The sequence below is a fragment of the Rhinolophus ferrumequinum genome, chromosome 26 (assembly GCF_004115265.2).
Source record: "Rhinolophus ferrumequinum isolate MPI-CBG mRhiFer1 chromosome 26, mRhiFer1_v1.p, whole genome shotgun sequence".
NCBI lineage: Eukaryota > Metazoa > Chordata > Mammalia > Chiroptera > Rhinolophidae > Rhinolophus > Rhinolophus ferrumequinum.
The window spans coordinates 7,013,191-7,041,073 of NC_046309.1; the positions used below are offsets into that span (position 1 = coordinate 7,013,191).

Genomic DNA, 27,883 nt, shown 5'->3' on the forward strand with positions numbered 1-27,883 from the left:
CTTTTTCACTGAACCTTTGAATAAGCCTCCTCCTGAAAAACAGTAAGACAATATGAAACATGACAATATCTTTGAAATATGATACTAAAAAATGCCATCACAGTTTCTGAAATTGTATGCAGAGCTGTATTATTAAAAGACTTAATAGAAATTGCATGGAGGGCTGGAGGTTTTCAGTGACTTCTGGATTCAAAATAAAGTTTGTTTTTTTTTTAATATATAATGTGAAGCTTTATGATATATAGGCAAAAAAAGTAAGTACATTTTCATTGTGGCTGCAGGCTACATAGAGAAGAATGAGTATCATTTACTACGAAAATACTTTTATGTGGATCTCCAATGATATTTATACGTATTTGTTGAAATCCATTTTAAATTTAGTTACACACTTAACTAAGGAACACAGAAGGAACACAGAAATGAAACTTAAATTGCAGGAGGATAAATTATTTTAATAGAATGTCATAACTGCAAGAGTAAATACTAGCTTCCCATTTTTCTTTTATGGTCAGAATTTTCATTACTATAAAATTTCACTTTAAAAAGAAACTTGCATAAATTTAATTGGTTGTTTATTAACAAACAAATGCAGAAGCCAGAACTTGCTGAACTTGTTAAGGGAATAGAATCAGTGTGCTTACCTATTTCTTGAATTTTATGATGTTAAATTGGGATTACTGACATTTAGTGTAAACAAACATGTACGTTTTTTGGAATTACTTTAGAAATTATTCCTTTATATTAAATTAAAATTCTTATTCTTGGAAAAAATGAACTTTTAAAGTTTGTTGCTAAATTTTTATTAGAATCCAGGTTTTATGTTGCATTAAGTTATGTTATAATTTGCATAATGCTGATTGGTAGAGATTGGAGGTATAAGTGTAAGTTGGTTTTGCAATCCAAAAGCCTGGTACAACTAAGGGTTTTCCCCTCTTTCCTTAGAAATATATTATGACCTGTAAAAACGTGTAGAAATTGAAGAATAGATTAGTTTAAGAAAACTTTCATTAAAGGGAAAAGAGCATTATTTTAAAGCCCCACAGTATTTAGTAATTTTGTAATCAATGTTGTGAAATTAATACTCCAGGCAGCCGGGTTTTGAAGAGGGAGGATATCTGTGGATATGTCCAAAGCTAACGGTACAAAAGTAAATTGATACCTTTCTTGAATGAGAAAAGTTAATGCTATCTGGCTCCAGGTAGTTTTAGTACTGGCAGCAGGAAATGAGCTGTTTGTGCAAACAGCATGAAATGTAATTCAGAGCAGCTGTCTAATTCATCAGCAAGAACAAACTGCTCGCGTTTTGAAGTATATCAATGACTCCAGGTTCCCATTACTGACCTGCTGCTTGACCTACTCGTGCACTCAGAACTAGAGAAAATCTGCCAACCTTTTAAAAAGAAGCCAAATGAACCTCTTACATGTCACTTAAGTTTTCCTTAATTTTTTAATTTGTATCCACTCACTCTTTTAAAAAAAATTACTGACGTGTAGTAAGTAGGAAAGTCTTTAGCCCAGTGTTCATGTATGGAAGGCACCTGTGTCATCACCCGTCACCTCACTGTTTCCGGAGAGGGGGGCTGTGGGGACGTCATCTAATGCCAGCTTTCAATGAAGATTAGATCCCTCGGTGACTTCTTAATATTCCCACACTAGCTAACATAATTACCACGATATTAAAAATCACTTAATTTTCTGAAGCTACTTGGTAAAAAGGGTATCTCTCGAAGAATCTCAGTGCAGCCTTAAAAGAACAATGTTCATGGTTTCTTTTCCAGTGATACTACGGTGTTGATTAAACTTCTCTGTTCTGTGTCTACTGTTCCTCATGCTCCATGTGGGATTCTGTATCAGGAGTTGGAGATGTCTTTGTACATGTGGAATTTCTGTGTAGCTGGAGGAAAGTAAGCAATCACAATACATCGATATAGCAGACAGTGGGTTTGAAGGTGATAAATGTGGGGGTGGAAAGGAGTTGGGTTGGAAGGATGAGAAGTGTGTGACGGGGGGGCTCGGGTGGTCAGTTAGCAGGGAGCCCAGTCCATGAGACCCTCATTTCTTCCACCAGTTGCAAGTCCAGGGGTCCTCAAGACCCCTGGTTCTGTAATTTACTAGAAGGACGGACAGAGCTCATGAAAGCTGTTGTACTCATGGTTATGGTTTCTTACAGCTAAAGGTACAGGTTAAGAGCAACCAAGGGAAGTGGCGCGTGGGCAGAATCCAGGAGAATTCCGAATGCAGAGGTCCCAGCCATCCTATCCCTGTGAAGTTGTGGACAGCGAGCTCGGCATCGATGAGTGATGTCTTGCCATCGACGTGTGGCACTAGGCCGAGTATTGCCCAGCAGGGAAGCTCAGCCAGCCTTTGGTGTCCAGTCTGTATGGGGACGCAGTCATGGCCATGGCTGACTGACCATGTGGCCCATCTCCGTCTCTGGCCTCACTGGACATGAGCTGGCCCGCTGTCCCACCTTATGTCACATTGTTACACTGTCCTGCCTGACCCAAGAGGTCCCCTGGCAAACAGACACCGTCTTTTCAGGCTTTACAGTCCAAGGGCTTCAAGATGACCTCCCAGAAGCTGAGGACCAAGGCCAGACCTCTCTTTGGTCATGATTAAATCCCTTCCTACACAGTGGTTGGGTTAGGCCAGGTCACGTGGTCAGCTAGAAAGCAGTAAGGGAGCCAGTCATGAAGATGTTTGTGGAAATAGTATTCGAGGCAGAGAAATAGCCAGTGAAAACTCGTGGTGGGGTGAGGTGTGCCTGGCATGTTGAAGGAATGGCAGAGCAAGGGGGCCCCACGTGGCTGGAGCAGAATGGGGATGGAGTGGGGCTGGCTGACGTGAGAGGTCCTGGGGCCAGACGGTAGAAGACCTCACTGCGTTTGGCTTTTCTCCGAGGGAGGTGAAGGCCATTGGAGGCACTTGGTCTGATTTAATCCTGCGCCAAGTCTGTTTTGTTGATGACAGATTTAGCAAGGGAACAAGTAATGAGGATGTGAAAGGTTGTTGTGCTTGGATCAGGCTCGTAGCAGTGTAGCTGGGGAAAAGTGGCAGCATTCAGGGTGGTTTTGAAAGTAGGGTTCACCGGATTTGGCAGGGAATTGATTTGGGGGGGTGGGGATGGTATTGGAGAAGAGGAGGAATTGAAAGGGACTCCGAGGTGTTTTGCCCAAGCAATTGAAAAGACAGAAATGCCATTAACTGAGATGGGGAATATTGTCGGTGGAGGGAGCAGTTTTGGTGAGAAGTTCAGGACTTTTGTTTGCGACCCAGAGACATGACACAGGTTGGAGCTACAGTTCTGGAGGTTAGAAGAGCAATGAGAGTGATGATGGCAGCACGAAGGTAGTAATTAAAGTCTGCGACTAGATGAGATCGTCAAAGGAGTGAAACTAAGCGAGACCAAGGGTGAGCCTTGGGCCACTCTGACAATAAGAGATCAGGGAAAAGAGGAGGAACCCGCGAAAGGGACCGTGAGGAGTTCCAGTGAGGTAGGAGGACGACTAGGGAAGGGGTCATTTTTGATACAGGTAAAGAAAGTGCTTCCGGGGCGGAGGGAGTGGTCAACTGCAGGTTACGGAGTGGGAGGACTGAACGTTGGCATTAGGTGTAGCAATGTGGGGTCACCACGGCTGTGAGGGGGGGGAGCAGTCCATTGAGTGGGAAAGAAAGCCTGGTGGTGGTGGGTTTAAGGAGAATGGAGTAGGAGGGACTGGGGGAAAATGAGGACAGAGTTCTCCAAAGATTTCTGTGAGGCATTCCTCTGTAATGTAGAGCAAAGAAATGGGGAGGTAGCTGGAAGAATTAGGCATGGGAACGTGTGTGTGTGTGTGTGTGTGTGTGTGTGTTTTAAAGCACGGAGAATTAACAACGTTTATGTGTGCTGATGGGAGTGGTCCAGCAGAAAGGGAAATGACTGACGATGTAGGAGAAAAGAGGAAGGAAGTGCACACGTGATGGGATCTAGTGATGACATCTAGTGCAGAAGCCAGTGGGCTCCAGGGCACAGCAGGGGAGGAGGTTGGGTCTTAGGAGCATGAACAGTCGCCTACGTAGGAAGCAGAGCAGAGTACATGAGTGCACACATGACGTCCGCAGGTCCGTATGTTTGTGTGAAGTTGTGGAAGGTTCCGGCTCATTCAGTTTTATCCCTGAAGAAGGCATATAAAGGTTATAAGGTGAGGGGGAGCGTGGGCAAGCAGGTCTGCGGGCAAAGGGAGAAAGTGAAATAGTCTGAAAGAGGGTGGGAGAGTGTAGGCCTTGTGTGTCCCTGTGTCCCACTTAGTTTAGACTTGCTCCTCTCTGTTTCTGAGCGGCACATCAGCCACTTTTAATATTTTTTCATTTGGATTGAAGTTGGTTATTCCCATTAGTCTCCAAATAATTTAATCTCCGTATATAATTCAAATGTATTTAAAATGCCCCTGAGCTCTGTAGCTTTGCTGTTGTAAAAATTGGAAAAAAGATCTTTCAGTTACCATCGTCCCAAGTATTCAGTCCAAAAATGTACAGAATTTAATAAAGTGCAGTGCCTAAAAGTGGGGAACTCGGGCCACCTCCCCCACTTTCCTCCCCCACCCCCACCCACCACTGTTATGTGATTTTTTTTTTTTTGCCAAATGAAGTGAGGTCTTCAGTTTTTTCATCTTAAAAACAGGAAATGGAAAGAGTACTTACCCATAGTGTTGTATATTAAATAAAACATTTAGAACAGTAGTTAAGGCTAGTTGTAAAGAGCAGTTATCCACACCTTTCTTCCTCCAGATCGCAGCACAGCGAGCTTTTAAAACTTCGCTAGGTGGAAGTAGGTAGAAGTAGGGTCCCTCCAGTTTATCTGCAATGTGCAAAAATGCAAAACTCAAATACAATTTTAACCTTTTCTGTTTACTAAGGTAGGCCCAGATCCAACCTGCTGTCAAAGTAATTGGTCCCGTCCTTTCGACTGAGTTGACTGGTAACCTAGAGGGAACATGTCTCCCTTACTTGTGAGAGACAAGTTCTAGTGACACAAACACTTGGTGGATGGCTCTTTGTGGGTCTGCCATCAATTTAGCTAAGCAACAAGAGCTGGCTGGACAAAGTAGAATGGAAACATAAATATGATTCTCTGTTTTAGGATCAAAACACCTCATGAACTACCCCTTGCTTACGGGCTGTGGTCAAAAAAAGGCTTACAGTCTATCTATTTACCTTAAATTGGAAACTTCTAAACTGTGATTTATTAGTTTTGAAGAACTTAGTTTATAGATGTTCTGAGGAAATGCATTTTTGGGTGTTCATTTACTGTAAACAGTTATTTGATATGCTACTAGAAAAATTCAGAAGTACCGGAGGATGAAATCACAGTGTGCAAAAAGTGTGCAAAAATCACACTGTTTTATCCTCTGCTTTACCAAGGATAGGAGAGATCTGTGTGTTAAAAGGAAACATTTTTGTAAAATAGTTCACTGTAATTGAGTTTCAGTGAATCATAGGCCGTGACATGGGAGCTAATAGGAATCTTTTACGAAAGCGGGGGAGCCATGGAATATTGGTTCTTAGTTATTTTTGTGAAAAATCATTTATCGATCCTATGCTGAGTACAAATTTCTGTATAGGGTGCTATAGGGGAAATACAAAGGAAATACGAGTACAGACCAGGTTTCTGCCCTTGAGATGTAGGGTAGAGATGGTGTAAAATTTTAAATTTATAAGAACCAAATTTAGTCTGTGTCCCCCTTTTGAAATGCATGAAACCTGAGTGTTCTAACTTAGCTTCTTACTGTGATGATCATTCAGTGATGCCTTGACTTGGCAGTGGACAGGAAAGGTTGGGCCGCCGTCTCAAAACACCACAGACTGGGTAGCTTATAGACAACAGAAATATATCGCTCCTGGCTCTGGAGGCTGAGAAGTGCGAGGCAGGGTGCCAGCACGGTCACCTTCGGGTGAGGGCCCCCTTCCTGCCTCACAGTCGTGTCCTCACGTGGTGGAAGGGGCGAGGGACCTCTGTGGGAGGGCCCTTGTAAGGGCACTAATCCCATCCCTGAGGGCTCCACCCCCATGGCCTGAGCACTTCCCAAAAGCCTCACCTGTTAAAGCCATTACTGTTAGGAGAGCCCATCTAAAGGGAAGGAGCAGCTACTGACACTTGGCTGCGAATCCGCCTGGCGGGTGTGTGGTGCTGGAGGAAGCTGGGAACAGAGAGGTGCTCGGCTCTGGGCACTCACCTTTGAAGGAAACTGACAGGAAGAGGCCCAGGGAAGCCCAGGCTGCTGGCCTTGCAGCAGAGCTGCAAAGAACCACATGCCTTTCTGGAGTCCAGTGAACCAGAACCAGAAAGAAATTCCTTCTTCAGTGTCTTTCTATTGACATTGGACCAGCTGGCAAGGGAGAAATAAATAACATGTTCAGCTCCACTTATCACAGAGCAGGCAAGGAAGAGGAGATTTGGAGCTGGGAGGCAAAAGATTGATAACTGACAGAAACTATACTTATAAGAAATTTAGGGGATAGAGATAGATAGGTAGGTAGATAGATAGACAGACAGACTGATACCAAGTGATACTATTTATTAGATATAATCAGCAGAATTTACAATGTGGGTAAACAATATAGTTCGTTCAACAAATAATTTCAAGGAAAGCAATAAAAAGAAATGGAAAGGAAACCTGGATTATAAGAGACTTAAGAGACACATGTGTGGACCTTATTTGAATTTTCATTTGAATGAACCCAGTATAAAAAGATTTTTGGTACAAGAGAGAACCTGAACGTGTTGAGTAATTGCTTTACGCAATCATTGCTCATTTTGGGGGATGTGATCATGATGATGTGCTTACGTCTTAAAAAAAGAACACTTATCTTTTAGAGATGCGTGCTGAAAATAGTTACAGATGAAGGCATGTGATACCTAGGGTTTACTTCAGTGATGTGGTTGTTTGTGGCTTTTGTATGGAAAAACACTTTCAATGAGTGTGAACATCATTCTTGGAGTACAGAAGTTATTACCATACAGTAAGCCCCTACCTCCGCTGTGTACAGAAGTTATCAATCACGGATGATGACCTGTCTTTAAAATAATGTAATTTTGACTCTTGTTCCTGAATTTTGTTTATAATAAGCCGTTAGAAATTTATGGTGACGATAAGTGGCCTTTACAGAGACATATTCCAGGGCTACACTCATATGCACGTATTTTGACTTGGTAGTTTATGAGGTGAACAAAAGAGTCTTGTGCTTTATGGGTAGTTAATATTGTCTTACGGAAGGAGAGAAAATCAGCTATCATTTCAGCAGTCCTGTTGACACAGACGGATGTTTGCTATCCATAAGCCTGAATATGTATTCTTCTGACATATTTACTGTTTCTATAAACCATGGTGTTCTTACACATTTCAGAAATGTGACTTCCAGAATATTTATCCTCTGCTGATATATTATTTATACCATAGAGCTGTAAATTCTGAGAATTCATATTAAAACAATGACACCTTCCTAAGAGACAATATTTTAGATACCAATCAGTACTTCTATTAATTCCTGAAAATTTTTGAAATAAGTTTTTACAGTCAATTTTCCAGTGTTCTTCAGCCCTGTGACGTTACTGTTGTTCATTTCACAGCTAAAAGTATTGGAAATTTATAAAGTTCAGAGAGCATGATACAAGTAATCAAATTGAGTGCTCACACGTGTTGGTGATTCTTGTCGGTGGGGGAGAGGCTGAATGGAGGGGATTTAGTGTATTCTTTGTTACATTTCTTAGCATTTTCTTAACTTTGTAGGGGTTTCATATGTGGTACAGACAGCTCATTCTTACACCAAACTGTGATCATTTATTTTTGATGCTATGCATATCAAAAACTGTGAACTACCTCAGATTTTACCCCACTTGCAAGCTAACAAGTCAGCTGGCCCCAGTTTCAAGGATCCTGGTAAAAGACGGGAGACGCCTAGGTCAGAGGTAAAGGACGGTTCATTATTGCAGGAGGGACAAGAGGATTAGCATTTTGAGCTAGTTCCCTGGACCTCGTTTCCCACAGGACAGTGTGATGAGGGGGTCAGACGGCGCCTGCGTGCGCCACGGGTCGGTTCCAGAGAGGAGCCCAGAGCTTGTGAATCACAAACGTTCTATCACGGGAAGTGAGTGCCCTGGAAGGAGAGAGGATTAAACTGGAGAGAAAGCGTGCCTGCACTTGGCTCCAGAGGTGACACTGCCTCTCTTTGCTTGGACTCCTTGGGTTCTGGAGACAGGAGGTGCCTCACCTGGCGTTCCGCTCGGTGCTTTCTATCGGCTAACCTATGCACACAAAGACAGCTCACACCTCACTTGCAAGACGTGCAGAAACATCAGCGGCCCATGGAGGATCACTTCACAACAATATAACCTTGTTTCTGTCCTGTCTCGGCTTCTGATGAGTTTTCCCATGAACACCCCACTCTGTCAGCCGGATTAATCAGATCGGCAGACACTCAGACCACATCTGTTCAGTTTGTCTCACACAGAATTGGACCAAGGGCACTACCTGTAATGCTCCATGCAGCAGGACGAGGCCCACCTGAGGTAGGCCACCTGTAATACCCCAAATGCCAGTAAAAATAAAGTAAGTGAGGTGCATCAGGGCTGTATTGGCCAGCGCTATGAGAGTGGCCTGGAGTTTTGTCTGCTGAGCAGACAAAAGCTTTTTGCCTCCGCTTGGAAGTTGGTGTGGGGATTGAACAGCTGCAGCAGCCCGGTGGACATCGGGGTTCAGCTTAGCCGAGAGTTGCAGGAGCCAGTGACTCTGCTTCAGTGACAGAGTGGGGGATAAAGCTTTACCCAGAGGGGAAAGGCTGCCACCTTTTCCTGGGAAGCTGAGATGCCATGGGAAGCAGGCTAGCTGGCCTTGAGTGTATCATTCCTATTTGTTAAGGGAGGCTTATCGGACCCTTCTCACCTTATAGCCATGGGGTCCAACTTGATTCATCCCTTAGGGGACTATCAAGCCAGAGAGTCACAAAGCCGCCATGGGTCAAGCAGTTAATTTCAACAGGAGTCTAGCTCAAGCTCGTAGCTGCTTTTTACAACGGATGCACCTGTCACCATGGCACGGAAGTGATGAGTCCAAAATGCCAGTGCACGTCTCTGGTTGGAGGCCGCCCCCCTTTACTCGATGGTAAAGCAATTGGTAAAAATCCTCAGTCACAGAGACTTTTAGTTCAGAGGAGGTCATTCGGGCTGTGGAACCCCAAAGGTGGAGAGCGTGTCCCGACTTGTTGGGTGGTTTCCGACATGGCCTTTTGTTTGGGCTGTATCAGAGGATGCTGGATTAGCCGTAAAAAGTACCAAGCGGAACGCTCAGGTGAGGCACCTCTTGTCTCCAGAACCCAGAGTCCAATAAGGTACTGGGCCTCCTGGCAGTGGGGGAATGAAAGGACAGCAGAATTCCTCGATGGCCAGACAGTTTGAGCATGGATCCGCCCACATCAGCCCAAGATATTTAACTGGAGAAGGCTCTCGTATGTGTGAGGTCCACCAGCCACCTTTGCAGGCAGAGGTGTGAGATCAGAACTGGTGAGTGAGGCTTCTGACTTGGCAACCAGGAGGCTCTCTCCTCTCGTGAAAACTTTGGGTGTCAGAGGACATTCAATCCTGACCCCCACTTGGGGCAAATAGTCTGAGGAGGTGGACGTACCTGCAGGCCTTGCTTGGTAATGGGGCTTTGTCTTGGGCCTCAGGTGCCTGCTGGGTAGAAGAAGTGTTGGTAATGCCCAAGGCAGCAACAAGGTGCCATCGGTCTGCGCAGGTTCGGCTCCACTTGGTGGCTGGAATAGTCAGGGTGACGACTGAACTCAGTCAGCGGCCAGTGGCTCGGAGCCCGCAGCTCTGCTTAGCGGTGGGCACTGGCCACACGGGGCTGCTGGCTGGGTTGGGAGGTTGCTTCCCTTCTGCTGTGCTGCCTTGACGTCCTTCACCGAGGCTGTGACTTCCCTCCTCCTGGGTTCTGTCTTGCTTCTGTCGGCCCACGACAGGGAGAGGAGATGAGGACGGTGTACACGTCTGACTGGCTGCGCTTTCTATACTGCTCTCCCTCATCTGGATAAATCCCCTCCCCACTGCGGGGCCAGTGGGGTAGAAGCAGTGCATGGAATTCCTGCCCTAGGTTCAGATGTAGGAGCAATGGCGACAGTATATGGAAGAGCCCCTAACATGTCAGCTACCCTTTGCTCCTGAGGGACTCAGTCCGTCTGCCTCCCAGGTCTCTGGCCTATGCGGACATCCTTACAGAGAGAGTCAAAACAAAGGCGGCCAGTGCTTCCCTCACAAGGTGGGAGGAGATGCAGGCTACTCACCGGCAATAAATCCATCCACACCCTGCAGCCTCCTGCTGTGCTGGGAGTTTCTCTCTTCCATTTTAATTGTTGACATGATCCCATCTATTGTTATGTCTTCAAATTTGCCAAAGTTTTGATTCACTGATGTTATTCTCCTTTAAAGTTTTATGTATCAGTATTGTTACCTCAAAGTGATCCTGAGACAAGATCAGGCCGCTCTGATTTGATGTGTTCGCTCGCTGCTCGCTCTGATGGGTGTCTTTTCACATTTTCTTCTCTTTGGCCTTTCAGCCCCCCTCCACGTTTTGGTTTTCCTTTTTACTCACTGTGCCTTCTTGGCTTTCTCAAACCCCTGTTAAGGTCTCTTATTGTAATTCTAGTTATTCAATAGAGGTTTCGTGTTGATATTTACTCATTTGTCACATATGATTGAACATTTATTATACAACAGTCACGTTCCATGCCCTGAGGCTGTAGCAATGAGTAAACCAGGTAAGACTGTCTCTCTCCATGGATCTTCATACTCTGCTGACATGTGCTAAGTGCTCCACGCTTTTTAATCTTCTCAAAGGCCTAATGAGGGGCGTCATCCATCCCCGTCCCCACCTGAGCTCTGACATCCCATGGTGGGTCGCCCTCTTCACCTTCCTTTGGCTTTGACACTTCCCTCCAACATACACACACACACACACACACACACACACACACGCACGCCTGCCTTGTCCTGGCCCACCCAGACTGGGGGAAGAGGGCAGTAAGTACATATTTTTTAAAGAACAAGTTACTTCACTTCCTAAACTAGCAAGCAGTTTATGTATCCAAGCAGTTTTTAAAACATCACCCTTAGAAATCAGTGACTCAATCACCTTCTCTGGAGGACACCACCCAAAAACTGAGTAGAAGTTACAGCCAGGTAGTTTTTCTTTAGTGCAAAGAGATTTTTTTCCTCTCTATTAATTTAAAAAAAAAAAAAAAAAAAAAAAACCTCATGTAGTGAGATCTTTATTTACATGTTATTTGAGCTAACATGTGACCGTCTTCTAGGAATCTTACAGAAAGTTTTTGTGTTGTGCTAGTGATTCTGGGGCATGCAAAAATTATTGCAAGAGGTGACAAATGCACTTGAACACCAAATATTGCCTGTAAACTGAATGCTTGTATATATATGTGCCCTTGAGATAAAAAAATATAAAACCATTTAAATGTTATTAGTGCATGGCATTTTTTGTTATATGAATATTTTCAGTGAAAAGATACTGAGATATATATTTTTCATATTCAAAAAAGGTGTTCTAAGAGATGAGTAAAATTTTTCCCCCCAGAGGGGTGAAGTGGTTGGTAGGGGACTGGAAAGAAAGACTGACGTTTCGCTCTTCTCCTTGTATCTGTCACCATTAAGTCCAAGAGCATCAGTTACCTACTCAATCAATAAAATGGGAAAAAGTCCTTATCATTCTCATCAATTGGAAACCTATGTTACCAATTGGATTTCTATGTTACTTCCAAGAGCCTTTGCAACTCATAAAATCTGTTCTTATTGATGTCCAAAGGAAAGGAAAAACACCATAATCGTATACAGTGTATTTGTCATAAAATTCAGTGTAAAAATGCTGGAAAAAAGGGACTGCATTTCAAACCTTACCTTGTTCTTGGGAAATCTTGAGTGTTTCTATTTACAGATTATGTTTAAATATCATGCTTTTCAAAATTTATTATTCCAAGTATTTTTGCAAGTTGAACCCCACAAAAAAGCATAGCAAACAGAAAATATTTATTAAACAAAAGAAAATAATATTTTTATACCAACCAGTGGAAGAGACTGACCCTAGACCCCTAGTTTACAGATATTTCATGAATTCACATTAAACATGTGTTTTCAAAGAACAAAACTAAATCCTGTTGGTTTTAATGTCTTCACCAAAAATAATATGAGCACTGTAGGTGTCCAGTACCAGTGCCAGGTGCTTCATGAATTTCAGATAAAGAGGTGAATAAAATAGAAATACGTATTGAAGCTACATATTGAGTGTTTGTTGTTGAGAGCTGCAGGCAGAGCTGTCCCCCAGACCTCATAGAGCCCAGGGTCAGCCAGTTATGACAGAAATTAAACAAAGCCGAATTTTCTATCTGTGTCTACTCCAGCTCGCTCTACAGAGGAGGATGAATGAGAAAGAGTAGGAGGGTTATAACAGGTTAATCCACTATGTTATTTTGGGGTGAGAGTGGGTTCAGTTGTCCTTGTGAGGCTTTGTCGTTTGGCAGTCATGTTCAAGAATAGGTCTGTGATTTCTTTGCTCTTGCTTTGTTGGTCCTAATGTAGACGCTGCGCAGGTCCCATGTTTGCCCCCTTCTCTCCCTGACCTGACCCTCAGTACTAAGAAATAGTATATTTACCTGGGCATGGGTCTGCACGTAGCTTTTATTTCTGTTTCATAATTTGATTAGTCCAAACAGACATTTACTGATAAGCCTAATTACTGCATCTTAGCCCTCTCCGCCAAGTTTATTCAGACTCATTGGAGCTCTGTTATTATAGTTTTACCAAGGTCTTATGTAGGTATTTCTCATCTTTTCAGTCATAATGACCTTGCTGAAATTTCTGACCATACACTTTCGTGTTTCTTGTGCTGGATTCTTTGCCCACTACTCTTTTTGGTTTTTTCCTGTATAAGAAGTTGTTCAGAAAAAGGAGGAAGTCCTTGAATGAATAATCATGCCACTATGTTCAGATTTTTTGTTTTCACTTTCTCTTTATAGGTGTTAAAGAAAGCAAACATTTTAACAATTCAGTGAATTGTTAAAAAAACAATTCACTAACACTTGTTCACTTGTTCACTGACACGATAAAGTGCGGAAGACTTTATTCAGGGAGGGGCCGTGGCAGCAGGGGGGAGAAAGATTGGACTCAACCCTGAACACAGCCCGGGCAGGGTAGGGGTCAGTGGCGGACCACTGCTAAGAAGAAACATCCAGGGTCAGGGGGATTCTGGCCAAACTGACCTAACAGTATTCTTGTGAAGACCGGCCAGGATGATCAGACATCAGCACTGGGTGCTGGGGAAACCCTATTCCATATGGAGGGTGATCAGACATGAGGGTGGGGGTACAGGTTAAACTGCCTTAGCAGGATTCTTGCTAAACTGGACAGTGCAGAGTGAACATGGACGTCCAAAAGGCAGGGAGAGTTGAAAAAGAAACTATACTATGAAAATCCACAGTAACCACTGTCATTTCCGTTACCTACACAGAGTGTCTGATCAAACATCTATGCAAGTAAAATTATTTTTTTGCTTTTCTTGGAAACCTCAGCATTTGTAGGGGTACCATGTTCTAAGTCATATCTATGTGTGAAGTATTCCTTATCTGCCAAGAATTCTTTCCATTTTCTGTGTTTATTTTTAAATTTATATACACAATCTCTCTTGAAATGTTAACGTACCCAGGGGTTTAGAAATGACTCATTTTTTCCCGGTTTAGATTGCTTTAAAAAGGAATTCGTCTCCATACCCAGAATTTCAGAGCGAATCAGTAATTGTTTTGTCTTTCAGTTGATACTTCTTGAGCGGCTTCTTTGTGGTCCTACTGTGTGTGGGGCTCTTGGAAAGAAGCATAAGATGTGTGTCTGTTCTTGCGAAGCTTTCACTGTCCCATGCTTTTCCCCTCTTTTTCCATGGATTCGTAGGGACAGTTTTCTGTCACATTTTAACCTTCCTAAAATTGAGATGGCACCTTGCAATCACTGTCAGCCAGGTGGCAGTCATGACCTAGTTGTGTGAAAAACCATTCTTTGAAACTTTCTGGCAAGGCTCTGGCTTAGGTTTCGTGAAACAAATATTACTTTAAAAAATCAAAATAACACACTCCTTGCACATAATTTGGGAAACAATTTTTAAGGGTTGATAGAAGTAAAAACCATGGTATAAAACGGAAACTTTACTTACATTAGTATCAGGAAAATTGAAGACACTTGAACAACAGGACATATAAATGCTCACATCTCCAGCAAAATTGAGGTTCCTTTAATACCTTTTCCCATCTATTCTCTGTGTCTTCCAGGGCTCAGAGGCAGCCTGCTGTTCTGCTGGAAACGCAGTGGTTGTTGTTGGTTTAAGGAGAATCTTCCACTGAGCCTTTGCTGAGCTTTTTATAATATAAATCAAACTGCAGGTCTCAGCCTCTTGGGATTTGCATGAATTGTAGTCCGAAGTAGGACTCAGCATAGGTTTGGAGGGAGCAGCCTAGGGGTTAAGCAGAGGCTTGGGTGTGAGAGTCTGGCTTTGTATTGCCATTTGGTAAATGACTTGCCTCCTCAAGCTTTAATTTTTCCTTTGACAAAATGGAAAAAAACATAATAGGATTTTCTCCATTATTTGTAGAGGTTAAGTGAAAGAGTGCATATACAATACTTCAATTTCTAACTCATGTTTTTCTTTGTACTCTTGTGTTTGGTGCACACTTTTTGAGCGTCTCCTCTGTGCCAGGCACGCAGGGTACATCAGTGAAGAAGACGATAAAGACGTCCTCTTTGGGCTTCTTTCCCAGGGATAGAGAATGTCAGTACTCGATACACAATAAGGATTCAGTAAATGTTACTTTATTGTTTAAGAAGTTATTGTTTAACACTATACGTAACAGTGTAACTTGCCGTATAGTAAAATAATCCTACCTTATTATTCTCTTGGGACTGACAATACCTGGAGAAATGAGAACTCTAATTATCTCCTCGGCCATCCCTCCCTACCTTATGGCTCCTGCTTCACCAGTCCTCAAAGAGGGCAACTGCCAAGCGTTTCCGATGACAGCTTGCTGTGTTGGCACTTACTCAGCTGCTAAGAGGATACATTCTTTGGCTTTTACACGTGGGGGCAGATTTAACCTGTCTTATTTAGATTTCATTCATAATCTTATTCACAAGTTTTTTTTTTTAGCTTGTTTGAGACATCTTTAATTTTAGAAACCCTGCGTGCTGAACCACAGTGCTGAAGAACCTGAGTTAATTAACAAAAAATAATGTTAAAAACGATTTCATTTTCATTTTAATCTGTCAAGTCCAAAGAAGACATTCACAACCTTACAGCTATCTAGGACACCTTGACAATGCCCTAAGCAGTAAGGCAGTAATAGCCATATCAGAATGGAGATTACAGAGAAAAATCAATTATGCGATTTTTCAGGATCTCCAGCTGAAATTGGGGAAGGAGAGAGAGTACGCTAGTGATTGTTCCTTAAAATGTAACGTATAAAAAGTATATTTTACTATGTGGCTGCCCCTACTCTCTGCCACTACCTTTGTTAAAGGATAAACTGAGACACACGAACATTTTCAAGAGTTTATTTGAACAAGCATCTATTTGAACCAGGCCGTGCCAAACAGACACTGGTTAGGGCTGTTCCTGGGACAGGAGCCAGGGGACAGGCATTTTTAGGGCAGACTCAGAAGCAATGAAAGGAAATTATTTGATTGGTTACGGCTTAAGTGGTTGCCTTCTTTGGGAAAGCCTGGTTGTTTGGTTGTGATTGGTTGTTCTTCAATTTCCTTTTCTCCAAGGAGAGTGCACTTAAAATTGCCTCTGGCTGAGGACTGGGTTTGCTTACATCGCTGTGCTACCAAGACATTATAGCCACCCAGATCTAAGGGCCTCCATGCTTAATTACTTTAATATCTCTTTTCCCCATTCACAGTATTGGCCACTTTTTAAGTGTGTGTTTGACCCTTTTCTTCTCTGCCTGGAATGCCCCACCTCTTCCACCAGTGGCCATTCTTACTCACCCTTCACAATGGCTAAAATAAGTCTTCTGTGACAATTCTATTTCCTTGGAATGGTAACTTTTTCTTCTATTAGCATCTTAAGATTAAAATGATTATTAAAATTTTATTTATATACAGTCGAGAACTAAAGAACTGTACTTTCTCTATTAAGGTTACCAGAAATACAGGGATCCAAAGCATTATTAATTCTTTTTCAAAAGTAGTCATTGCTAAAGAAATTCTCCAGCTGAATGCTAAATACTCAGGAAATCTGTGGACCATTTTTAGCTGGAAATTGGCCATTGTGGGGTCTCAACAGCACGGAAGTTGGCGCATGCTAGAAATCAGGGCTTCCCACCCTTAGCATTTCCGGCCAGTGGTTCAGTGTAAGTTTGCTCATGTTTATCACCTCATAATGTTATTTGTACTCCTTTGCGTTCAGACATGCTTCCTTTAAAAGCGTAGGAAGAGGTAAAGTTATAATCAGGTTCATGTACATGTGTCCAGAATGTTAAAACCATTTTCTATGTGTTCCTATAGGGGAGAGGAGAGGAAAAGAGCCACCGCTTTATTGTCGTATGTTCCCTCCCTTTGGCCCACATTTCCAGGTGGGTGGGTGGGTGGGTGGGTGGGTGGGTGGAGGACGGGTGGGGGGGCGTAGTTCAGATGGAAACCTTTCAGGCATTTGCAGCTGAACTGTCAGTGTTATTGATTATTCACTGGCCGGGAAGTCTTTGGCGTGTTCCCCCGCTCCCTGGGAATGAATGGCTGACTTTATAATGAATGCCAGAGAAACACAACTCAGTTTGTAACTGATTTAAAAACGGACCATATGCATTAAGTGAGGGGCACCTACATTGAGCTTGTGGTTTGTTCTTCACATTAAAAAAAATTGTTCTAAGATTGTGTTTCTGTTCACACAAAGTATGGTAACATTAGAAGCAACTTTGTAAGGCATAGAAAGTCTTGAACTGTAATTGGAAAGACAGTTAACTGTCACAGTTTTGGCACGTTCTAAGTTTGTGTACACGTGTGTGTGTTTAGTTTTGGGGGTAACTGTTTTAGTGATACAGGAAACAGCACGATGAATGTTTTTAAAGTTCAAGTTAGAAATAGTTATTTTGTGACTCCTTTGTGCCAGAGCCTCGGCTAAATTTTGAAGATAAAAGGGATGAATAATGTATAAACTTCTTAAATGAGAACTATATAATTTTTATTAACAGGAAGAATTAAATACTATGGTTTACGGGTGAGAATGATTAATGAATTTGCTCACAGATTCCCCTTTCTAACCTCCTTTAAAAAAGCTTTTAAATGTAGTGCAGACTTGATTTAAGCGTTTATATGATATAAAGTTAAATACAGAAAAAGTTAATGGTTTCCCTCTCCCCTTTTCTGATTCTCCTAAGGAATTGGCTTTAACATGCTACACATTTTTCTATGTTCATTTCTGGTAACTCTTGATGAAAAGAAATGTTATATGTGAGAGAAGTATGAAAATACTAATAGAATTGGGAATTGGAACATGCGTAAATTCTTAAATGTAACACTGATTTGTAAAAATCTTACCCTAAGCTTTGAAGAATGAATGTTTTCTGGGTTCTCTACAACATATTTCAGTGGAGGGGAAAACCCTACATTTTTTTCTTTAAAGTAAAGTGAGTTGCTTCTCCCTTTACCATCCTGAGAATCCTGTTATAAATCATTTCCCCTAGCTTCTTGAAAAAACTAAGATCCACTTGCCTAATTAGCATAAATTACTTGATTTGGGGAGGAAAGAATGCTAGAGAGTGTTTCACAAATTATCTGCTCTTAATTTTTACTCTGAGACCCAAATAACCTATTATTTTACTAATTTTTTTGTTATATTCTGTAGTATTTAAAGATTGTTGTTCATCTTCTTTGGTGTGGGGCATGCTGCTTGGGAAGGGCTCTTTTCTTTTTATCATTTAAACTATTCTTTTCCTTTTCTTTTTTTTAATAATATTAAACACAGGGTACCAAATTCATAAGATAGTAAATATTAACAGATAAAAAGTACTGCTCCCTTCTATTTTTGTGTTCCAGCTAACAGTTTCTTCTTTGATAGATATTCATGGTATTTGTAAAAATATATGTACATATTTTCTTTTAAATTTTTTTAAGGTTTTGTAACATAGCCATTGATTTGCACCTTGCTTTTTCCACTTATTTCTATTTGGAAAATTTTCCATTTTAGATAACATAGAGCTGTTCTGTATGGGACATAGCATAGTCCAGTACTAGTGGGTTGTTTCCATTCTTTTTCTATTAAAAACCAAACCAAACCTTTGGACATTCTGCTTACAAATTATTTTGTGTGTCTATCATTTCTATGAGAAAGAAGAAGAGTGGTAGAGAAACCTGACCTGTTCTGTGTACTTCACCTGGCCCCGACCTGAGTAAGGCCCCTCACAGGCTGTGTCTGGGCTCTCACTGTGACCCAGTGCACACCATTGGCTGGTGTCACAGCTCTGCCTGCTGATGGAGGGAGTTCCTCATGAATTCTCTAAAAGTCCACAGTGCCCGTGAGACAAAAGTGTCCACCCATGCTGAGTTTAGTAGGATTTTCTCCAGGGTGGGTTTGACTCTTGATGTAATGGATTCTCTGTGTGTAATCAGAATTAGTGCATAGCACACAGTTATTTTGAATGTCAATCTATGTATTTTCATCTTTTTTTTTTAATAAAAAGCAAACAAAAAGATTTCCATTTTATTCAGAAGTACTTTGATCCCGTGGGAGTGTGCTGTGTAATCTGTGTCCATTGAAAAAGGCAGTTGCACGTGCAGAGTACTCTCAAATTCCAAATAAATGTCAGTTGTTTTTTTCTTACAAAATATGGATCTCAGAGAACATCAGTCTGGTTTGAATATGCCCCAGTTTAGCTTCATTTGGACTTACTTTGATGATAAATACTGGTGTGATTCTTGAATCAAAATCCCATTTAGGGAATATTTAAAAAGAAAAACGAAGGTATCCATATTGTCATTATTCATTCACAGAGTTGTTAATGTGTGAAGCCCGCCCATCCCCCAGACACTTCTCACCCAACCAAACCCAAGCACGAGGTCTGAAGAAGGTGTCAGAAAAGGGGGCAGTACTTACGGACATGTTGGACCTCTTTGGCCCTCCTTCTCTTGCTGGCCAGGGAAAGGGATGCTGTACTTTCTGAGATGGTTAGAAATGGATTGAGGTTGGAGGAGTAGCCTCAGGTTAAAAGGGAGAACCTCTATTTGTTTCAGAAGCACTTGCCCAACTTCTATGCATTCTGCCTGCAGAAAACATTTTAAACGGACTTTTCAAGTGTGAGTGCTTTTGTGGGCCCGGCTGTCAACGTGTCAAAACCGTTGCGAAGGACTATAATTTTTTAGTACTTTATGATGAACCCTTAGAGTTATGACATAACATCTACAGTTTGCTAGGCAGGGACTGATTTTCTTGACTGACGGGAAACAGTTTATTGTGGCCCAGGTCAGCAGGGCCGGGGACAACTGATGGAGCAGCTTTGAACTCTGTCAGCAACTTGTGAGGTGTCAGTGTGCTGAGACTCCTTTATTCCTTTATTTAGTGAGCGTGAGGTTATTGGAACGTGGATATGGCTAACCTTTGCAAGGGTAAAAAAAGAACATATTTCTTGGTATAGCCTTCTCCTTTTCTGTCCAGAAAGACTCAAGTTTGTGAGATGTAACCTCCCTTCCCTATTTCCGCCCACTTACACAGTTACTAGTTGTAAATTTAAAAAATGTTCTTTTTTTCGGAACTAACATGCATTTCTAGCAGATGGGAATTTCTGTGAGAATTTATTGGGGCATTTTGTTTTTAGTGGCATAGTTTGCATAATGTTTGGATTACCACACTTGGACAGACCCATTACTCTTGCATCATAGGAGGAAATGCTCTTAGATGGAAATTGACTTAACATTTCTGAATCTATTTACACTTTCAACCTGAAGGATTGAATGACAATAACTAGATATATGCCCAGATTTCTAGGGCTCAGTGTTATATTTACCTAGATTTCTTTCTTCCCTAAATAGGTAGTAAATGTAGACATCCATTTAGCTTGAAAAGGCTTAATCTATTCTCAAATAAAATATTTCCTAACTCTTTAATTATACAGTTGGACTTCTGTGGACTGTCTCCACTTTCTTTAGATTTTTCTTGAGTTATAATGATCAAAACACAATTTAACTGTTTTAAGGAAGGTGATTGGTTTTTGTTGCTGTCTCTTCTAGTATCTTCCTGGAACATTTTGTATAATATTTATTTAAGACTGTTACTGAGGGCACCAAAATCTAGAAAGGGCCCTTGTGTTTCTTGAGGTTCTTACTTCATTCTGTGAGGAATTGTATTGGGTATGGAATAATTCGTCCTCAGACAAAATGGGGGGAGTCACTTGATTATTAGAGTAGCTGGAGACAATTTATTGTAAATGGACGTAAAATCAGAGTTGGAAGAGCTACTCAACAAATATTTAGAGAGTGCTTACTATGTGTGTAACATTGCTGTAATTACTGGACCCAGGAGCTTATGTTCTCATGTAGGAGACAGACATTAGAAAAAGGGACGCTAAAAACTAGAAATGGAAAATGTTCATGTGAGTAGCTTATTAGTGGTGAAGTTGGTACCATATGGGCAAGACTGGAGGGAGCAGGTTTGGATGAAGAAAGGGTAGTCAGGAGTTTAATTTGGGGAGCGTTAGATTTGAAATGTCTGTTACCTGTCCAGGTGGAGTTGTTGACCAGGCAATGAAGCATACAGTTCTGGAGTTTAGGGAGAGAGCCTCAGGTTGGAGATAGGCCCATGGGGGTCATTATAGATGGCATTTGAACCCACATGAGGCCAGAGGGCAACTTAGGGAGTTGGTATGGAATTAAGACAAGGCCCACGTATAGACACCTAGAGCACTCCTGGTATAGAAAGAAGCTGGGCATACTCAACATTTATTCCACAAATATTTATTGAGGGCTTTCTACTTAGATGAGGAGTAAGTAGAAAAGGAGACTGAGAAGGAGGGGTCAGTCAGAAGGGAGGAGAACCAATAGAGAGTGCTTTCCGAGAAGGCAAGGGAGGAACATGATTCAGAAAGGAAAGGATGCAAGCAGTGATCTTCTCTGTTATGCTACTGAGATGTGTTGGCGCAGATGACAACTGATGTACAGCCATTGAATTTTACAACGGGGGTCACTGATGGCACTGAGAGTAGGTATTTCCAGGAAGTGGGGGGGATGAAAACTCACAAGAATGAGTCTCGCTGAAGATTGAAACAGAAAGATGGGGTCCAAAGATGATGTAGGGCAGAGTGACCACCTAATTTGTCATCCAAACCAGGACACGGTGCCAGTGGAAGGGGGCGCCACTGGGCTTTATCCAATGGTTGCTCTTGGTGGTGGAGGTGGGCAAGAGAGATTTTGCAGGGAAGTTTCTGTTGATGTCTACTGTATGTTTGCTTTCTCTGAAGCAGTTTCTTATATGTGACTTGCCAATTCTTAGTCCACTGGTAATTCGATTATTTTAATAGACTTTGGTTTGGAATATTTGTTCAGAGCTTCTTAATAGTTCTGCTTTGTCCACGTGCAATTTATTTCCTCAACGAATGAATTGACTTGACAGTTTTGATTTCCCTGTGCACACTTAAAACAACATCCTGCTCTTAAACATAGAAGTTTGTGCGATTTGAAAATGCAATTCGGTGCCCTAGAGTTTTCATTATTTAATTGAAATACTTTCAGGGATGAGAGAGTCATAATAATGGTTTTTGGTCCTCGAACAAAATAGGTATTTATATAATGACGGGCATGTGCTTTGTCTCCTATTGATTTTATCTGACTTCCAGTATTTTCTTTTAAGCAGAAATCATGAACCCTTGATGATTCACTAATACCTGTCAGTAAATTTTTTTTTCTATTGTAAATTGTTTCAATGTATTTTCACTTAGAGTACTGGTGTTTAATTCGTTTTTTTAAAAACAATTAAAGAAAAAAGCAACCCATTTATGTTTGTTTATAAAAAAATTACAAATAACTTTTATTGTATGCATGTGCTATAAATATTTTTTTTCACAAAACAGAAATTAAAAAGGGCGAGATAAAGGTGAACAGTGTTTTAAAAAAATGTTGCTATTTATGATAGCTTTCTACAATCATTTCTTACTATGTCAAGGCACCATACCAGTGGTTCTCAAATTTGGTTACCAATTAGACTCTCTTATGATGCTTTTAAAAAATCAGGACACACAGCCCAGGTGCAGGCATGTTGAATCAGAATCTCTAGGGAATGAGATTGGCTGTTACTTTTTTAAAAAAACCTGTGACTGATACACAGTGAGGTTGAGATTCCCTGCTCTGTACACTTCAGGTAGATCCATCATTTGTGATAAATGATGTAAATCCAAAATTCATACTCTTGTATAACCTCCCTCTCTGCACTAATGTCTTGTCAACGCTGGTTAGCTTGTATAAGAATCTTGTTAGGAGCCACTTCTGAGAGGTACAGGTGATCACTTCTGCCATTTTCTTCTATGGTGATGCTTTGGCAAAATTTGTACTGTCTTCAATATGTGTTGACAAATATTTTTAAACTATTCATCCCTTTTCTGATGATAGTTTATGTAAAAGTATGTAATGTTACTTTACTGGGGCACAGGTAAACTGCAAGCAAAGCAACTTACCCAATTGCTTTAATGATAAATTGTTTTTATAATAAGTTCCTTAGCAATATAGTAATGTGACAGACAGATTGAATAAAGTAGATACAGTTAGTCTATGGTGTCTTTTAAAATTAAGTTAAGAGAAAAATACAATTAAGGTATGAGAAATTCGTTGTGGTTGAAATTTAGCTCTGTGTAGATAGAAAATAGGGATTCCAGGGTTAAGTGAGGGAAATAAAAGACTCAGATTACTTACTTTCTTTTACTTCTTTTTTTCCCACAGGGAATTTGAAATACTGCCTTGTGATCCTGAATCAGCCTTTGGATAAATATTTTCGTCATCTTTGGAGCAAAGGTAATCTTCATGAGCGTTTATATTTCTTTGCTTTCTTACTCTCCCTGGGACATTTAACATGACTATTAAATATCCTGGAACCTAAATGAATACCAAAAAGTGGACTTCATTTTAAGGTGATTTAATTACTGAATTATCAGAAGAATCTATTATTGCTTCTCAGTGAACCTGTGTGTATATGTGTGGTTTCCTCAGCCTGGACCAAAAGGGCAGACTGAAAATGCAGCCTCACTGTACTGTTCCAGAACTGCTGTGTGGATGTTCATCGCCAGTACTCAACAAGTTATGTTTAAGTGTAAATATTTTGGGCACCAGTGACAATGAAAAGCATCCACAAATCTCACTTGTCCCAGCTTCCAATAATAAGATATCTGCAGGGTGACCAGATTTGCAAAATTAGAAATGTAGATAGGTTACCAGTATGTTAGAATCTCTAGGGATGCTGAAAAATATAGTTAAAAATGGAATAGTTTCACAGAATTAATACTTCTGTGAGGTTTCACAGAAGACACAGGGTTTATTACGTTTCTAAAATTATTCTTTGATTTTTATAGAATTAACTCTAGGCTAGAAAATAATATTAAACGTCATTGGCTGTTTTGAACCTCTACTCTTCTTCCATGAAACTGTGAGATTTTTTTCAAAGGGATACTCCTGATAAGTTATCAGTGTAAGTTTTAGGCCTCTGTATAGATGGGCAGAAGAACTTTGTTCTCGATATATTGATGCATATTCCTGATCCTCTCTTGTCATCGCAGAATTCTCAGCAACTTTTGGTTATGTTAAAAAAAAAATAGATTGGAAACGCTGTGTTTCAAATGCATTTATTGTTACCAGCCGGGATGATTCATTAGTCAAATATTTATTGACTATGTAACTTCTCACTGCTTACAGACCCAAAGCTTTTTGCGTCATGATTACTTTATGCATCTTGTTTACAAGGAGGCATTTCATAATCGCAGTCCTTCTGCTGGGCTATAACTAGCAGTTAATCGTGATCCACGGCATTGCGTATTCTTCCTGCTCAGCAGCGTAGAGAACATTGCAGGCATAACAAAAGGGGCATTATCTTTGTTCTGGCTGGAAATAGGACAGATTTGTCATCTTGGAGAGAGGAAAAGAGATAAATATAAACTGAAATTTGTAGGAGAATGGATGTGAATGTACAGAGAAAGCAAATTTACAGATCTTGACAAATACAAACATGCCAACTTAACTATATGTTTAGCCCAGTAGATTCAATTGTTCTCACTTAGCCGTACGGCTCATCCATGTCCATACGCTTACATTTCCGGATTCTTCTTTGCTTCGATTATGTAGACAGGACTATGAGTTTTATTTTCCTTATTTTTTAATTTCATTAATCTCAATTATAACTAAATCAAAGATGTCCTTGAGAAATAAACTTTCGATCAAAACATTTAATAGGCCTGTGAGTGCTACAAGTATATTCCAAGACTCCAGATGGTTGAATAAAATCCTGTCTTGTTGGGAATGAGATAGGGATTTGGTCATAATATTTCAAATGGAGCACTGTTTCTAATGTCCACTTTTTTTTTAATGGGACATTTTTAGCAGAGGCCTCCGTAACACCTTTCATTCCTTTTATGCCTTTTTTTTAAAAAAAAATATCTTGCCCTATATAGCAAAGCAAAATATATAACATGTTAATGTTACAAATTAGTCTAAAACTAGTATTTTTCCCCAATAATAACAGAATTGTAAGCATGCTTTAATAACTAATATTTTTTTGGATAGGTGAATTGTTTCTCTTCTTAGAGTATAAAAACAAATTGATATATCTACTTTCGGGGCTTTATAGAAGCAAGTGTTCTTTCTTCCATGGGAGAAAAATATATTGAAAGAATATGCAAGCGTTTTTGTAAATAGAAAGTAACGTTTTCATATTTAACAGCGTTAAAGGCTGTGTATACATTGCATATGTTAAATGCGGTACAGAAATGGTTTGGAGGTTCTAGTTGTAGAAAATGATTTTTATATCATGTCTGCTTTGCAGGAGATACTTGGTCCTCGCTCAAAGGTCTTTGACATTTTTGGTCCTTCATATGTGCCATTACCGGCTACTGAAGCAGGAAGGATCATTACTGGCAATACAGCCACAACACAGTTATTGGGCTAGTAAAACATGGTAGTATTTTTATATACTAATCCTGTAAACCAAAAGTATAAATAAATGTCATAACATTTATTTGAATCCAGGGATGTTTTCTAAGAGAGGATGTTTTTGACAAGACCAAATATCAGGGACCATTTGGCATGGACCAAAGATATTCATGGATGTTTTTGATTGGACCAAATTTCAAGGACTGTTTAGCGTGGACCAAATGTCTGTATGGATGTTCAGGACAGGACCACATGTCTGCTAATCCACATCTGTGACATCTGTTAATGTTCTATAAGCATACAACAATGCACTAGTGTATCTAAGTAGAATTCTGAGGTCTTTCACAGTAATTGGAGACATTCCTTCTCTGTGTCATTCATTTAGTTTAACAAAACTTGAGGTTGTGCTATGAATGTTTACATTTTATTCTTTATTAAGCACAACTGGCATGTAAGTTTCTGGAAGGAAGATTGAGCTAATGTAATACCTGTATTCCTTGCGAAAAAAAAATTTTGGTTATGGTGAATTTTGATTAACTCAGCAAATGAGAAACTATTTTTCTGCTAACCTTTAGAAATTATAAATCATAATTGTCAAACTCCCAATTAGTATGAAAACAGCTTGGTTAAGATTTAGTCCATTCTCTTTTATTTATCCTATCTCTGCATTCTTGAAACATCATAGTTTGAGTGTTGACCTTTGGTACTTGGAGATCTTTTCCCATTAAATTGGATTTTGATTATATTTACCATGTGGTATTTATTATGTCAGGAAAATTGACTATTTTATATGAAGATTTTTAACGCTTGTGAAATACTTGTTAGAACAAATTGGAAGTGCTTATATATTACTTAAGGGATATTTCTATTACTGTAGTATAGATAACAACTTTGTTAGCATTTCCACTTTAGAATTAATGTCAAATTTACTTTTGCGTACTGGTGAGCCTTTTAATTCTCTCTTAAACAATTTGTATTATCATACCATTATTGATATGATATTGGTGTCTATTTTCCTTTCTTTCCTTTTTATTTTTGAATATTGAAGTAATGGTAATTTCACCTGCTTTATATTCAACTTTGATTCAAAATTGAAAGATTTATCAATTGTGGTACAAGGATAGTGTCACTGCAGTAATTTAAATAGCATTTCAAGTAAAAGTAAAAATTATTAGTAGTTAATTGAACTTCTGTTCTTTCAGGGTAATGAATGCTACCAGCCAATAGTAAATATGTCAACGAAATAGTGAAGAAAAGTTACAAAGATAAATAACAAGTTATTTATAACTATGGAATGAAAAATCATAAAATTGAATTAACTTACAAATGTATATAGAGGAATATTTATCGCTGAACTTTTTATTACCAATACTCTTTTTTTCTTTCTTGGATGTATCAGGACAGCCTTAAGATGGTATCTAATAGATGTTTGGCTCATCAGACTAGGAGGTCATTATCCTTGATAGATTGATTGGATGCTATCATTATCTTTATTTCACTTGACCTTTCCAAATAGCATGTTATCAGCTTTGGTACCATAAATAAAAGAGGAAACATTTCTCCAAAACAAGCTAATACATGTTTACCACTTACATTTATCTTCTTATAACACTGGTAATGAGATGTGCTTTTATTTTTTATGAACTTATGAAATTGGTTGTTTTTATGATTAGTTTCTTCAAGTTTGCATGATTCTTGCCCATATTTATTTACTATGTTTGGTATTTGGAATGATTAAGATCTTAGTTTGGGACTCTTACATGGTATAATACATGATAAAGATACTTTTAATTTTAAAAGTAGCTATTGGAAACTTTCTCAAATAAACTAGTAATTATGTTAATACTACCAAAGGAAATTAAAGAACTGGAAATTATATTTTTACCTGTGAATATCTAGGAAAAAGTCTATAGTAGATAACCAATATTGTGAAGGGAAAAATACAAATATTTCTCAATATGCCAAAACAACAAAAACAAAATTTCCACATATGGATGAGTTAAAGAGAATTTTCCAACTTCAAAAATTCCTTTATTTCTTATTTTCTCAAGGAAATGGGATCGTTCCTGAACAGATTTAATAAGGATGAGTGAACTAATGTTCCTTTGAGCTCTTGGAGATAAGCATAGCATAAAGCAAATAAAGTGAAAGAACTTTGCAGGAGACTTAAATTCGTTAGCACAGCATAGATAGTGATCATAAGAATCAAGATTTTCTGTGGTCTCATTGATGTCAGAAATGGAGGCCGTACCGTATTTAGTTCTCCCTTCAGTTTTTATCTGCTTCCAACTCTTTGCTACCTATAGTCAATATGTAAAGCAGTGCTTTTTAACTGTGTGTTACCTCCCCTTCCACTCCCCGGTTTTGCTTTATAACTGTGATTGGAGAACAGCAATAGATCATTTTAATTAAACAGTATGGAACTTTTTCATGGGGGACTAAATTTAATAGAATTGTTTTAGCTGTTAGCTTTCCATATTGGATTAAGATTTGTTTTCAAATTGCTAAACTGATGCCAGCTGTATTATTCTTGGCCTGAAATATGCTCTCCACTGGATATTTCTATGTGGCTCTTAGTCAACAAATTTGAAACTACCTCCCCTTTCTCTGAAAATCCAAACTTCAGTGGACTTAACCTCTTCTGTTATTCACGAAGGCTCTTTCTTTGAAGCCATCCTGAACTCCCCACTC

General features: G+C 39.9%; 1 protein-coding gene across 2 annotated transcripts in view; it reads left to right on the forward strand.

Annotated features, from left to right (window-relative positions):
* TPK1 (thiamin pyrophosphokinase 1) overlaps nucleotides 1-27,883 on the forward strand; it is a 265,356-nt gene that overhangs the window by 21,843 nt on the left and 215,630 nt on the right. For both annotated transcript variants that reach the window (XM_033099184.1, XM_033099185.1), the window contains exon 2: nucleotides 22,997-23,068. In XM_033099184.1, the coding sequence (XP_032955075.1) occupies nucleotides 22,997-23,068 (72 nt within the window). The remainder of the gene's footprint in view (nucleotides 1-22,996; nucleotides 23,069-27,883) is intronic.